The 13,852-nt window shown below is 36.3% G+C and overlaps 1 protein-coding gene across 11 annotated transcripts in view; it reads left to right on the forward strand.

Annotated features, from left to right (window-relative positions):
• pcdh15b (protocadherin-related 15b) overlaps positions 1-13,852 on the forward strand; it is a 228,945-nt gene that overhangs the window by 84,390 nt on the left and 130,703 nt on the right. For all 11 annotated transcript variants that reach the window (XR_009273731.1, XM_058794176.1, XM_058794175.1 and 8 more), the window contains 2 exons: positions 7,578-7,686; positions 8,265-8,377. Coding sequence is in view for 10 of the 11 variants with exons in the window: in XM_058794176.1 (XP_058650159.1) it covers positions 7,578-7,686; positions 8,265-8,377 (222 nt within the window). In the remaining variant the exon portion in view is untranslated. The remainder of the gene's footprint in view (positions 1-7,577; positions 7,687-8,264; positions 8,378-13,852) is intronic.

Here is a 13,852-nt window from a genome sequence, read left to right on the forward strand (position 1 = left end):
AGGCAGTGTTGGGAAAAGTTAATTTTAAAAGTATTTCATTAAGTTATTGTGTTACTTCTTACTTTTTGTCAGCTGGGCTGGGCTTGCTTATATTTTTTTATCAGTTTATATTTTTAATATAAAAAAATCCCAAAGTTATATTTTTGTCAACTTTCACACCAAAAGTTAAATTAATAAGCCTCGTCTGAAAAGTAACTCCGATATTTTCTTGCAAATGTAAGAATAGTCTGATTACGTGTTATTTGTAATGTGTTAACCCCAACATGGAGTGTATGTTTATAAGGGTCTCAAACTGTTGCGCCACCATTACAGTAGTACAGACAACAAAAACTGAATTAAAACCCAGTATAGCACCACTTGTGGTAATGCTGAGAATTTCATTACATTCTGAATTGCATTGTGACACATTTCAGCAAACAGTTGCATGAGCCTGCATAGGGAAAAGCTTTAGCATTCACTTAGGTATGCTATGGGCCTTTGGCTACATTAACATAACAGCACAATACACTTGTCAGTACTGTTTGAAGAGCTAAATACGGTTTCTGTTCATATAAAGTTCAATTATGAAAGCAAGTGACAACCACATTTTATAACCAAAGTGACTACCTGCAATTTTCAAGGGTCATGACTGAATGTTAAGAGTGTGTTCAATTGTTAAGTGTTGTACTAACAGAACAACAGTCCACAATTAGCTGCCTGTGCTGTCACTGACATACATGTGACATAAATGCTTGCGTCATGGGTTATTGTTCTGCTGTCAGTCACTAATATTACTGGCTGTCAACCTATGTCAGGTTAGAAAATATGGCTGGAAAAACGGCTATTGTGTAGCTGTTGAATGAGACCAAACTCTCATTCTGCAGGAGGGAACAACAAAAAAAAGAAGCAACTTTATGGCCACATATATGACAAAATGAAAGTTGAAAAATGCTAGCAACAGATATATGTAATAAACATTTACTTTTATTACCATTCAATTATTCCATATTCATATAGTTTAATAATTTACATTTTTGCCATTGTTATGCTATTAAATATTTTTGTGTTTATCTGTATTTTACAGTGGCTGGATTCAAACATGGCTCATCCATTTGGATCAATAATTGTCCATATATAATAACAAAATTAATCTTTATTGACACAGTATAGAGTCCTGAAATTTACTCTTGCTGTCTGTCTCTACAATTAGCATTTTTTTTTTCTTGCAAATTAGTCATAAGGATTGACTTTAGTTACCTGTTTATACAGTATTTTATCGGGCCTACTGTAATTACAGCACAATTTGAGTTATATCTATTAATGAATACGGATGTTAATCTGAAATATAAATATAAGATATAAATATTAGAATTAAAACTTACACACACACAAAATTGCCTGGACAACTATCTGAAATCAAATAATTGCAAAATTATTAAACTTGAAATAAATGAAAGTATTGCTGTTTAAATGAGGTTGGTTTGTCCCAAAATCTAAAATATATGATTTTGCCTATTGTGTGTGTTTTAGGTTTAAATTTAACAATTTTATGCATTTCAAAATATTGATACTCATGTTCATGTGAACAAACATAACTCTAGGTAATATGAAACAAAGCTCACTGCATTACAGCCTAGTTTCTTTTTTTCAAGGACAAATTCAAATGAATTGTGAGCTACTTTGGTTTACTATGACTTGCATAAATGATATCAAATATATTACTGTAAATAAGTCATTTTCCCTTGAGTATTTTCTCCCAGGACTGTACACATGCAGCATTTGTGTGCATAATGGATGACTGAGGGAGTATTATGGGTAATCACACTCAGCGAAGACCCCACGAGCTTGTGATTTACTGCTGTCAGAAGCATTATAATTGCAGGGGCTGGGAATTACAGGGCAACCATGAGAAATAAATCTTAAGCATGCTGATTTTCTGCTGCTGCTTATTAAGTCTAGGAGGAATACATGCATTTGTTTGTCCAGTTACCATTTTTATGCAGCATAGCCGAGACTAGGCTGAGTGTTCTGTTCTGTTGAAATGAACAATTAACTTTGAGTCTTGAATCTTATCTTTCTCCTTGAATTTGGTGTTTGTAATTTGCAGTGTATTTGAAGTTTATTTATAATGTTTCATGCTTATATCTGACTCACAGTTCTGTAAATCGATGTTCTCTTCATTTTTTAAATCAGTAGTGTTGTTTTTTTAAGACTACCCATAGGAAAAATGTATTGGTCAGTGGTTGCTTTTCCTAAGCTCAGGAGACTCAGTTGTGATCCCCAGTTGTTAGTCTCAGCAGTGCCTCAGATGTTTCTCCTAAAAATCCAAAATGACATTGGGAGAGAAACGTGTGAGAAACATGGGAGATCTCTTTATTGTCTTGCTGTAGTCTCTTGCAAGACTCCATTATAAAAATGTTTTACTGCTCAGTGGTTGCATTTTTTGTTTGCAATGGGGTTTTTCACCTTTAATGGTCAGGGCAGTAGGAGTAGAGACAGGAAACGATTGGACAGGTGAGAATTGAATTGAACAGGAGCAGGAAAGTACCTTTAGCTGGGATTCGAACCCATGCTGTCTGAAATGCAGCTGTGCCTTCACGTCAATGTGCTGCCCACAAGGCTATGGCACTGACAGATGTTACTCTACGCTCAGGATACTAAGGGGTGATTCATTGAGTCTCATTGAGATATCAGCTTTGTCTTAAGATGTCTTTAGTTTTATTTTAGGAGAAACATTAAACTTTTACTAATATTGTAAATACTAAAACTGTCATTTAAATAGTATTAAACATTTCAGTATGTCAAGGGTTACTAGTTGTATCTAATTTGATCTTAAAGTAAACTCATTTCTGTCTAGGAGAAATATTTGAAATGTTAAAGAGATCTCACTTTTGATTTTTCTTTCCTGTGGGTACGCCTGGTACTTTGGTGCGTAACTTGTGCAATATTTGTGGCTTGTTGAGAATATGTGTGCTACTATACTTTTCTAAGTGATGCCACATTTTGATTTTTGCCTGTACTCTTGAAAATAAGAGTGCATAAAGCAATGCCATAGAAGAACCATTTTGGGTTTCCCAAAGAACCTTTAAATGAACAGTTCTTAAAAGAACCATTTTCTTAATTTTAAGAACATTTTAGTAATCTAAAGAACTACCTTTTGTGGAATGTAAAGGTTCCAAGGATGTTAAAGCTTCTTCATGGAACCATAGATGCTGATAATGAACCTATATTTTTATGAATGTGGTGGGAAAAATCCCATAAGCAGAAGGAGAGACCTTCCATTCCAACCTTTTAACTAGTTTTCCACCCTAATATACTATCTTATTATCTGTATTAGTTTTAACTATTGTTTCATGCACTATGGTATAGCCAGTGTACGCCAAAAAGTACTATGGTACATGTCCAAACAATAGTGTTTTATCACTTTTTTTTTCTTTTTTTTCTTTTTATAGAAAGTCATTCATAAGCTACATGTGCAGGTGTTGAACTCAATAAAGACATTCTTTCTCTCTGCAGGTTTGATTTCAATTGATTTTGGGTAAAGATCCAGTGTTGTTATTTTAAAGACTGAGAAACCACTCCAAATGATTTAGTGTGTGAGTGAAAAGTCTCAATCAGCATATTCAAACCATTTTGCTGACACATTTTGACCGATTATTTGACATAAAATGATGCAGAAGAATAATTTATTCATGCATTGAACATTGCTTGTTCTGATGATAAGCAAACAACAGAAAACATGGGAGAAAAATAGACTGTTAAAATACACTGTTAAAAAAGTTGTCAGCACACTTCAGAAACCCTTCACCTTCTCCAGCTTCACCTGTATAGATCTGCGACAGGGTGATTCATGTATGCTGTCCAAAAAGATTTTGGAGTATGTTTGCAAGAAAATACTATTTCAGTCTTCCTACTTCACGTTTAATTCAATTAAATTCAATTAGGTTTTTGGTTTTGTTTTTTTAACCACGCCACTGAAATTGAAAGTTATTTGCTTTGTCTGACAGCTTCACCCCCAGAGGTCACATTCATCATTCGCTTACGTAATTGACATTTCTTTTCCTTTTCTCATTTCAGAATAGTAACCATTATTAAACTTCCTTTTGAGTCTTAAATTACTGTAATTTCATCAGCCATCAAGAGTCTGTGCTGTGAATTTAACGTACTTTTCAAAATCCAGTTTAGTTGATCCTGTTAAGCAGTGGTATGAACAATTCTAGTCAATGTAATTAGTTACTGTACCTACTGTAAGTATATTTTTGGCTACTTTACTGAGTATCAAAAATATTACCAACTTTTACTATCTACCTGGGTGCATTTTTGAATCAATATATGTACAGTGCTCTTTACTCCTCTATGTTTGTGATAAGTAATGTAATTACTTGTTACATTTTACATGACACCTTTTTCTGCAGCAGTTTATTTCTGCTACAAAAGAAGTGATATTACCATCTACAGGGCATTGAAGGTACTATATCTTGTGCGTTTTGCCCTTACTCACCCCAACATTAGTAGGTGCATTAGTAGGAAGTTGTGAATCTCATGCTTTTGAAATATAAAATGAGGACATGGCTGAGACCTTTTTGAAGGATGTTGGTTTACTTATGCCCTTTTTGAGTACTTGAGCTTTTCTGAGACTTCAGTGTTTGTAGACATTTAAGAGGCTGTTGTGTCAACCTTGATTTATTGCAATATTGAGGTGATGTCTATTGAGTGTTGAGGACTAGTGCATCTTTGAGCCTACATTCTGTACGAGTACAATACTTAAGTGCTGTTACAATCAGATACTCAAGTCATTTTGGAATTGACCACTTTTAACTTGTAATGGAGTCATTTTCACTGTAGGTACTCTTTACACCTCTGCTGATAAACGATCATTGTCACAATTGTAAACATAACAGCTTTCTTCTTCTGTGAGGGGGTTTGCCGTCACAACGGCCCTTTAAAGACCTGTGTGAATTTCTTTAAGCTGTTGAACATACAAAAAATATATATTTTGAAGAATGTTGGTAACCAGGATTTGAATTTGACTTTTTCACTCATAAGCCAATTTGGCTGCTAAATTGGCTGCTAAAAATTATTCAGGAATAAACCAACAGCTTGTGGCTGTCCACACTGGATGTGACAAAGTGGGCATTGCAAATCACTTGAACTTTGTCATAAATCTAAGTCATAAATAGAATGAGGCATCAGTTTACTGTCAGGGATTTGTCGTGTCATGCCACATCCAGAGTAGACAGCATCACTTGATCATAATGGGTTCTATTGTATTATGTCACTTCGCTCGTGTCTGGTGTAGACACGGTGTGAGTCTTCAGTCGTTTTTCAACTCTTCGTAATTGCTTCAATGCAAAGGAAACCAGCGTGCCGGCACGCCATTATTTGTCGGGTATGTTTAAGTTAGCTAGATATGCACAGATGCTACGCAATTAGGCTGTATTTAATATATCATGATGACTCACAAGTTCAGTATTTTCACTAAATCTGCCTAGATTTGTCTTAAATGAACTTGTCCAAGAAATGAATGAGTGAACATAATTTACGAAAAGTAACCTGCCAAATTGGCTATTGATTTGACAGCGTTACCCACCACAGTTGATTTTTACCCATTTGGTGGGTTGGTGGGTATTCATTTCAAACCCTGTTTGTAACCAAACAGTTGACGGTAGCCATTGACTTCCATAGTGTATGATGATTAATCAGATGTCATATTGAATCTTCCAGTGATAACACATCGCAACATCCAATCAACAATCGAGCAACAGAACCAAGACCCCACCCTACTTTTTTTTCCTTTTCTGTTAATCCTTTACACTTGGATACAGTAGAAACAAGAAAAGATACAGTAGGATACAGTAGAAACAAGAAAAGATCTCAAATTCCGTTTTGTCACAACTTTAAGCTTGTGTCAGGCATTTTGTTTGTCAGTGTTCGTCTCAAGATCCTGCTACCCAAATGGACAAATGTTCTTTCAGAAGAGAGTTTTGGCACAGCTGTCTTGAGGATTAGTTTCTCCCTGCTCTTTGCTGACTTGCAGAGCAGTTTTTGTTTTCTGGCAGCTTCGTTTTCACCAAGGCGTCTCTTGAGTTCACCCACGCCACTCACTGTAACACCGTCATTTTCCAGAGGCAGCTTGAATTATAGATGAGCATATTTACTGACTGGTGATATTATGGCTGAGACAGAGAGAGAGAGGCGGGGAGAGATTTACTTATCCCTCAGGCACAGGAAATGTGGAAGACGGGTCTGTGGAGCTCATAAACGAGAGAGGGGAAATGTGAGCTTGAATTCTGCGGACAAACATCTGCAGCTCATTTGCAGCAAGTGACAGGAATGTTGATGCAGTTTCTCACGTGATCATTGTGTTGTCACTTTGTTCCCTGATAAATTTATGTGGCGTGGATCTCCCCTCACCATCTGCTTTCCTCTAAATTTGCAAGTGCACATGTTGTGATGACGTAACATGACAGCACCAAAATGCCTTTATTGCTACTGTGAAATTGCTGCAGAGAAATAAAGTGTCATTATTGTGCATCTTGTATCATTTTATTGAATTGTATTGTATTGTATCATCCTCTTCCTATTTTTTTTTTTTTTTCCTTCTACTTGTTTACTAGTCCAAGTGTGCATTGTCCAAATGCTTTGTGTCTTATGTGTCTAAATACTTTTATCTCTTATTAAGTGTGCTTATTCTAACTGGAAAAATGACAAATGAGTCACTAATGCTTTTTGTCCATCTGCAAATTATTTGACATACATACAGTACATATCATTATAATGAGATGATGGGGGGGGGGATACTATATTTCTTCATTATAGTATTTTCTATAATGAAGAAAATACTAATTAAAAAGGACGGCATTCTTGAAAACTGCAGTAGTTAACATAATATTGGCATAATCTTATTTATTTATTTATATTATTTGTTTGTTTTAGTTATGTGGTTTGTTTATGTGGTGTAACCAAAATGAACACATTGACTAAATGCAGTTAAGTAGTTTTGGTAAAATATATACAAATTTTGTCCTCAAAATCAATATCATGTTATGTGACCAGCAAAGTCATGTAGTGCAACCAACATATGTGAAAAAAGTATTTAAAAAAAAAGTTACAAAAAATATATTTCTAAATGAATAATTAATATCATTTAAAAACAAAAAACGTGTTTAATCTTGAAAAAAAAAATATTAAAAGGAAATGAAGTGAAGTGAAGTGAAGTGAAGTGAAGTGAAGTGAAGTGTGGCCAAGTATGGTGACCCATACTCGGAATTTGTGGTCTGCATTTAACCCATCCAAGTGCACACACACAGTAGTGAACACACACACACACACACACACACACACACACACACACATACACACATACACCATGAACACTCACCCAGAACAGTACTTTAAATATTAAATATTTACTTAAATATTTAAATTCAAGTAAAGTTTAAGATGTACACTGATGTTAACCTGATGTTTATCAAGTCATTACATTTACACCATTTCTTGTTTTTCAAGTTTTTCAAAATCAACATGAATACTAAGTGATCTGAAGGTTTTTTTTTCTCAGTGTAAATAATGCAATCTTCTCTGTGTCTCTTTTCCAGAGCCGAGTAAACCCTGTCAACGTGACTCCTCCCATTCAAGCTGTGGATCAAGACAGAAACATTCAGCCTCCGTCAGAACGCCCAGGAATCCTGTACTCCATTCTCATCGGTAGGTCTCCATCAGGCTCTCTGTACTCTATATTGAGTCGCTACCGGCATACAAGGCCACACTGTGCAGGAAACAGTGGTATTCCAGGAGAGGCAAAGCGGAGTGGCGGGTCGGAAATTCAGCGGGAGTCAAATGCATTTATGCTACGGGCAAGGTGCATCCACCCACTGTGCTTTGAGATGAAACCTGGAAGCGCAGCAGCGGGCTCAGGGAACCACGCTGCTTGCGACCTGAGCCAAGGAACTAAAGCGCACCGCCGGAATGGTTAGACCTCCAGTCAGGGATATGTCAGAACATATTGTAGGTCACAGCCGTGCGGCTCGATATGACAGCAGCCTCATGCTTTTAACTATCAACAAAGCACTCAATATTGTGTGCCGCTATTTATAGAGGAAGTGCATTAGTGGTTTTATTTTGCCTTTCTGTTTGAAGTATGTCTATGAAAATGAATACGCTACTGAATGCGTCTCAAAATCATGGTGCCCTGGTGAGTTATTATGTTCAGTGCCGAACTCTTGAATGCAAGTCATTTGTCTTATGCATCCCTTCATTTATTCTTCAACCTTCTGTTTTTCTAGGCAAACCTGCATCATATGCAGAGTATTTTTCCTTGAATCAAACCACAGCTGAGCTTCAGCTCCTGAAACCCATCAGCAGGGAAGAATATCAGCATTTGGACTTGGTAATCAAGGTAATAACCACAACATCAACAACAAAATTATTCATAATATAAATGAATGAATGTAAAATCACTGAAATTAAATGTCAAACATAAGGGTGGAAAAAAACATACATAAGCCTACATGATTGTCAAGAAAATCATTGAAATTAAATAAAATTAAATAAAAATTAAATTAAATAAAAATACAAATAAATAAATAAATAAATAAGTCTCATGATTTTAGATAATACATGTATGTATATATGAACAAATGCCTGGATAATCTGTAAAATAATAATAATAATAATAAAACGTAAAATTAAATGTCAGACATGAATGAATGAATGAATGAATGAATGAATGAATGAATGAATGAATGAATGGATGGATGGATGGAAACTCAGTAAAATGAAATGTCAAACAACAGTAAATAAAAAAAATCTCATTATTATTATTATTATTATTATTATTATTATTATTATGGATACATACATGCATACATAAACATCAGTATCAGTCATGGAAATGATTATAGACATTTTTATATATTTTTCTTATTTATTCTCTAAAAGAAAAAAACTAAACAAAAAAAAAAACCCTGAATCTTTATGTTTATAAAGTTATTTACAAATAAATATACCCAGTTATTATGAATAGCTATTAAATTTGTGGTGATTTTGAACATTTATTAATTAAATAAATGTGTGGACACCCTGGACATGGCCAGATGGCAATATGCTCAAGCTTAATTGTTAATATGATATCAATATCTGATATGATTTACATTATTGTGAATTATGCTTATGCATTATTAACTTTCTTTCCAGTATTTTAACTCTTTCCCCGCCAGCATTTTTAAAAAAACGTTACCAGCTACCGCCAGCATTTTTGATGTATATACACGTATATAGATCACGCACACACATATATACACACATACATACATATATATATTCAGATTGACAGGTTATCGGTCTATCCACGACACAACTAGAAGTTTCTGTGTCTGTGAAGGCATCTCATGTAAAGGCCCTCACTGACTACTTCGTCCCGATCAGATTCAAATTGGTCAAAACATGATCCACATATATGATTTACATTTTCTCTGATCCTTCTGTTTATGCCAATAGTCCTGTATTCGCACCCGGAAGCCCCGTAACTCATTCCGTGACAGAAGTGTTGTCTCTTAATTGACGAGATATCTCATCAATGGCGGGGAAAGAGTTAAGACATACAGGTGCTGGTCATATAATTAGAATATCATCAAAAAGTTGATTTATTTCACTAATTCCATTCAAAAAGTGAAACTTGTATATTATATTCATTCATTACACACAGACTGATATATTTCAAATGTTTATTTCTTTTAATTTTGATGATTAGAGCTTACAGCTCATGAAAGTCAAAAATCAGTATCTCAAAATATTAGAATATTACTTAAGACCAATACAAAGAAAGGATTTTTAGAAATCTTGGCCAACTGAAAAGTATGAAAATGAAAAGTATGAGCATGTACAGCACTCAATACTTAGTCGGGGCTCCTTTTGCCTGAATTACTGCAGCAATGCGGCGTGGCATGGAGTCGATCAGTCTGTGGCACTGCTCAGGTGTTATGAGAGCCCAGGTTGCTCTGATAGTGGCCTTCAGCTCATCTGCATTGTTGGGTCTGGTGTCTCTCATCTTCCTCTTGACAATACCCCATAGATTCTCTATGGTGTTCAGGTCAAGCGAGTTTGCTGGCCAATCAAGCACAGTAACACTATGGTCATTGAACCAGCTTTTGGTACCTTTGGCAGTGTGGGCAGGTGCCAAGTCCTGCTGGAAAATTAAATCAGCATCTCCATAAAGCTTGTCAACAGAAGGAAGCATGAAGTGCTCTAATATTTCCTGGTAGATGGCTGCGTTGACTGTGGACTTCAGAAAACACAGTGAACCAACACCAGCAGATTACATGGCAGCCCAAATCATCACTGACTGTGGAAACTTCACACTGGACTTCAAGCAACATGGATTCTGTGCCTCTCCACTCTTCCTTCAGACTCTGGGGCCTTGATTTCCAAATGAAATGTAAAATTTACTTTCATCTGAAAAGAGGACTTTGGACCACTGAGCAACAGTCCAGTTCTTTTTCTCCACAGCCCAGTTAAGATGCTTCTGACGTTGTCTCTGGTTCAGAAGTGGCTTGGTAGCCCTTTTCCTGAAGACGTCTGAGCGTGGTGACTCTTGATGCACTGACTCCAGCTTCACTTCTCTCCTTGTGAAGCTTTCACAAGTGTTTGAATCAGCTTTGCTTGACTGTATTCTCAAGCTTGCGGTCATCCCTGTTGCTTGTGCACTTTTTCCTACCCAAATTCTTCCTTCCAGTCAACTTTGCATTTAATATGCTTTGATACAGCACTCTGTAAACAGCCACACCTTTCAGTAATGACCTTCTGTGACTTACCCTCTTTGTGGAGGGTGTCAATGTTCGTCTTCTGGATCATTGCCAAGTCAGCAGTCTTCCCCATTATTGCGGTTTTAAAGAACAAGAGAATTTATACTGTAGGGATGGTCATTTATTCAAACTCAAATGTAAATATTCTAATATTTTGAGATACCGATTTTTGACTTTCATAAGCTGTAAGCTCTAATCATCAAAATTAAAAGAAATAAACATTTGAAATATATCAGTCTGTGTGTAATGAATGAATATAATATACAAGTTTCACTTTTTGAATGGAATTAGTGAAATAAATAAACTTTTTGATGATATTCTAATTATATGACCAGCACCTGTATATGACAGGGATATGAAAATGTACCACATAACTAGCAATGACTCAGATCTCAGAGGGAAAATTATAGAACTGAGCCAAGCATGTTCATGAGTGTAGAAACTGAACATCAGGGTCTAGAATGTTAGTCTGCACAGGTACTGGGAGATGATCCGTAAAGAACACTGTTCTTGCCGTCGGCCTTTTCACAGTGGGAAGCATGAGGTGGGCATGGACTGGCTGTTGAAGCCTGTAGCTCTTCTCAGGATCAAAGAGAACAAGACTAGCTGCATAGAGCGACACTGCTGTGGCTTCATGAGTGCATCGATTCAGTTCTAATTGACTACAGGGATAATCCTAAGAATATTTACTCACTCTGATCATTCCAAGCCCATATGATTTTCTGCTGTGGAAAACAAAAGGAGCATGAATGAAATTTGAGAGCTGCAAGAAACTGCAAAATTTTCAGACTTACATTACCTATTGGTCTGTTCATCGCACAGAATTACTGTATGACTTCAGAAGAGTGTAGTGCACTAGTCATATGCAGCATTTTCATGATACTTTCATGCAGATTTGGTGCTTTCATGTCTTTTTTTGGAGCGTTCAGCCCCTGGCCACTGCCTGCTTTCAGTGTATGGAAAAGAGAAGTGTGAACATTGTTAAACTCCTTTGTGAAAAGAAAGTCTTACAGGTTTGAAACAGAATGAGGGTGAGTAAATGATGACAGGATTTGTATTTCTGGGAGAAGTATTTTTATCTATTTTTTTTTTAAATTCTGGTTTTGTTCTTTATTTTGCTGTTTCTGACAATAGCTCTTTTCTATCCCTATTTAAAGTGCCTGCAGATAGCAGGGTTTATTTGAAATGAGTAGAATATACAGGGGAGACATTATGTTTTCTGTGACTGCTCAAGTCAGACTAACTCCATTGGCCGGTTGGTCTTGGTCGTTCACACTGACAGTTCTAGAATGTATTTGGCTGTAGTGGTGTCCTCGACTAAGGAAAGTTTGGGGTGGGGGTTGACTTGGCTGGGGAGTCAATACAACGTATTCGACAGTCATAATTACTGATGTTAACACACAGGGAAAATGTTTTACGGACGCCTCGCAGATACAAAAATAATGTTTTATGTTTTGATTAAAAGAGCATTAAACGTCAGTGAAACCCTAAGAATTCACAATTTGTTTTTACAATAGTGCTCTCATTATAACGTTATGTATATGACAGAATATTAATGTTCTGCATTTCTGTTTTGAGCTGCGCGCGCTGAAGATGACCAGTAGAATGAAGAATTTGATAGCAGGTTTTTAATCAATGGGATTTAACTCATATAGAATATGCTTCATTATTTATAAAACGTAACATTAATATAGGGTATATGTCGAACGTCACCTGACCAAACCTGGAAAACAGGTCTCATCGCTTCCGCTTGTCGGAGAACGTATTAATAGCAGTATTAAATAATGGCGATATCAATGGACTTTTAAGGTAATCAGTTAAATTAGCTAGCTGTTTTTATTGTTGACGTTTTATTCGACTTTTATATATAAATGTTATTGAAAAGAATAAAATAAAAATAATTTATATATCAATCCACATATGTGATGGACATTGGTAATGATTATCTTTAGTGTCTACTTTGAAGGCATCTTGAGTAAAACAGCTTCATATTTAACGGGGCATTTGCAAAACGCGTGAACCGGAAGCAACGAGACCTGATTAGCAGAATACGGAAGTCTGTTGCGCATAACCCCTATTGCGACTTATAGGCTATCTGCAGAAAACGCCGAATGCATGAACTTGTCTGCGCGGCTCTGAATGAACTCCTTTTGTGGACGCACTCTTCACGCAACAACGTGCAGAAACATGGCAACTAAACTCTAAAAATTCACAGTGTTTTATTATAATAGTGTTCTCATTATAATGTTATGTATGACCAACATGATCTCACAGAATTCCGTGTAATGACCACGGACTTAATTAACCCCCGAATCTGTGGTGGCATCACGGAATCGCCGAAAATTCCGTGATGGGCTCATAGAAGTGATACCAATGTAAGTCAGTGACAGACATCAGCCGTGCTCCAAGCACGGATCCACTGGTTCAACACTTTAAATAGGAAACCCTTAGCATCAATATGCCGACGCGATTATTGGGAAATTTATCGTCATCATTATTGTTCAGAACTGGGTAGGTTTAGGGTAGGGTGGGGTCAGGTACTCCAGTGAAAGTATAAATTTATATACAAAATATAACTGCATCGGAGTCACTCTTTTTACGTGGTCCGATGCAGCGCTGGTGTTGAACCAGTGAATCCGTGCATGGACCACGGCTGATGCCTTCTGTGAACCCATCACGGAATTTTCGGCGATTCCGTGATGCCACCACAGATTCGGGGTTAATTAAGTCCATGGTCATTACACGGAATTCTGTGAGATCAGGTTGGTATGACAGTCCCAGTCATAGTTATTAATATTCTGCATTATTGTTTGTTCTGCTTGCGCTGTGCGCGCTGAAAAGATTATCACCGTAGTACTACAATGAAGCACTTTACTGCAGCACAACTCAACCAAATGCATCTTATACGAGATAAATAATATGTGACCCTGGACCACAAAACCAGTGATAAGTGTCAATTTTTCGAAATTGAGATTTCTACATCATCTGAAAGCTGAATAAGCTTTACAACTATTCGAGATACAGCTATTCGAAAATCTGGAATCTGAGGGTGCAAAAAAATAAACATACAG

Source organism: Onychostoma macrolepis, chromosome 12 (genome assembly GCF_012432095.1).
Source record: "Onychostoma macrolepis isolate SWU-2019 chromosome 12, ASM1243209v1, whole genome shotgun sequence".
Lineage (NCBI taxonomy): Eukaryota > Metazoa > Chordata > Actinopteri > Cypriniformes > Cyprinidae > Onychostoma > Onychostoma macrolepis.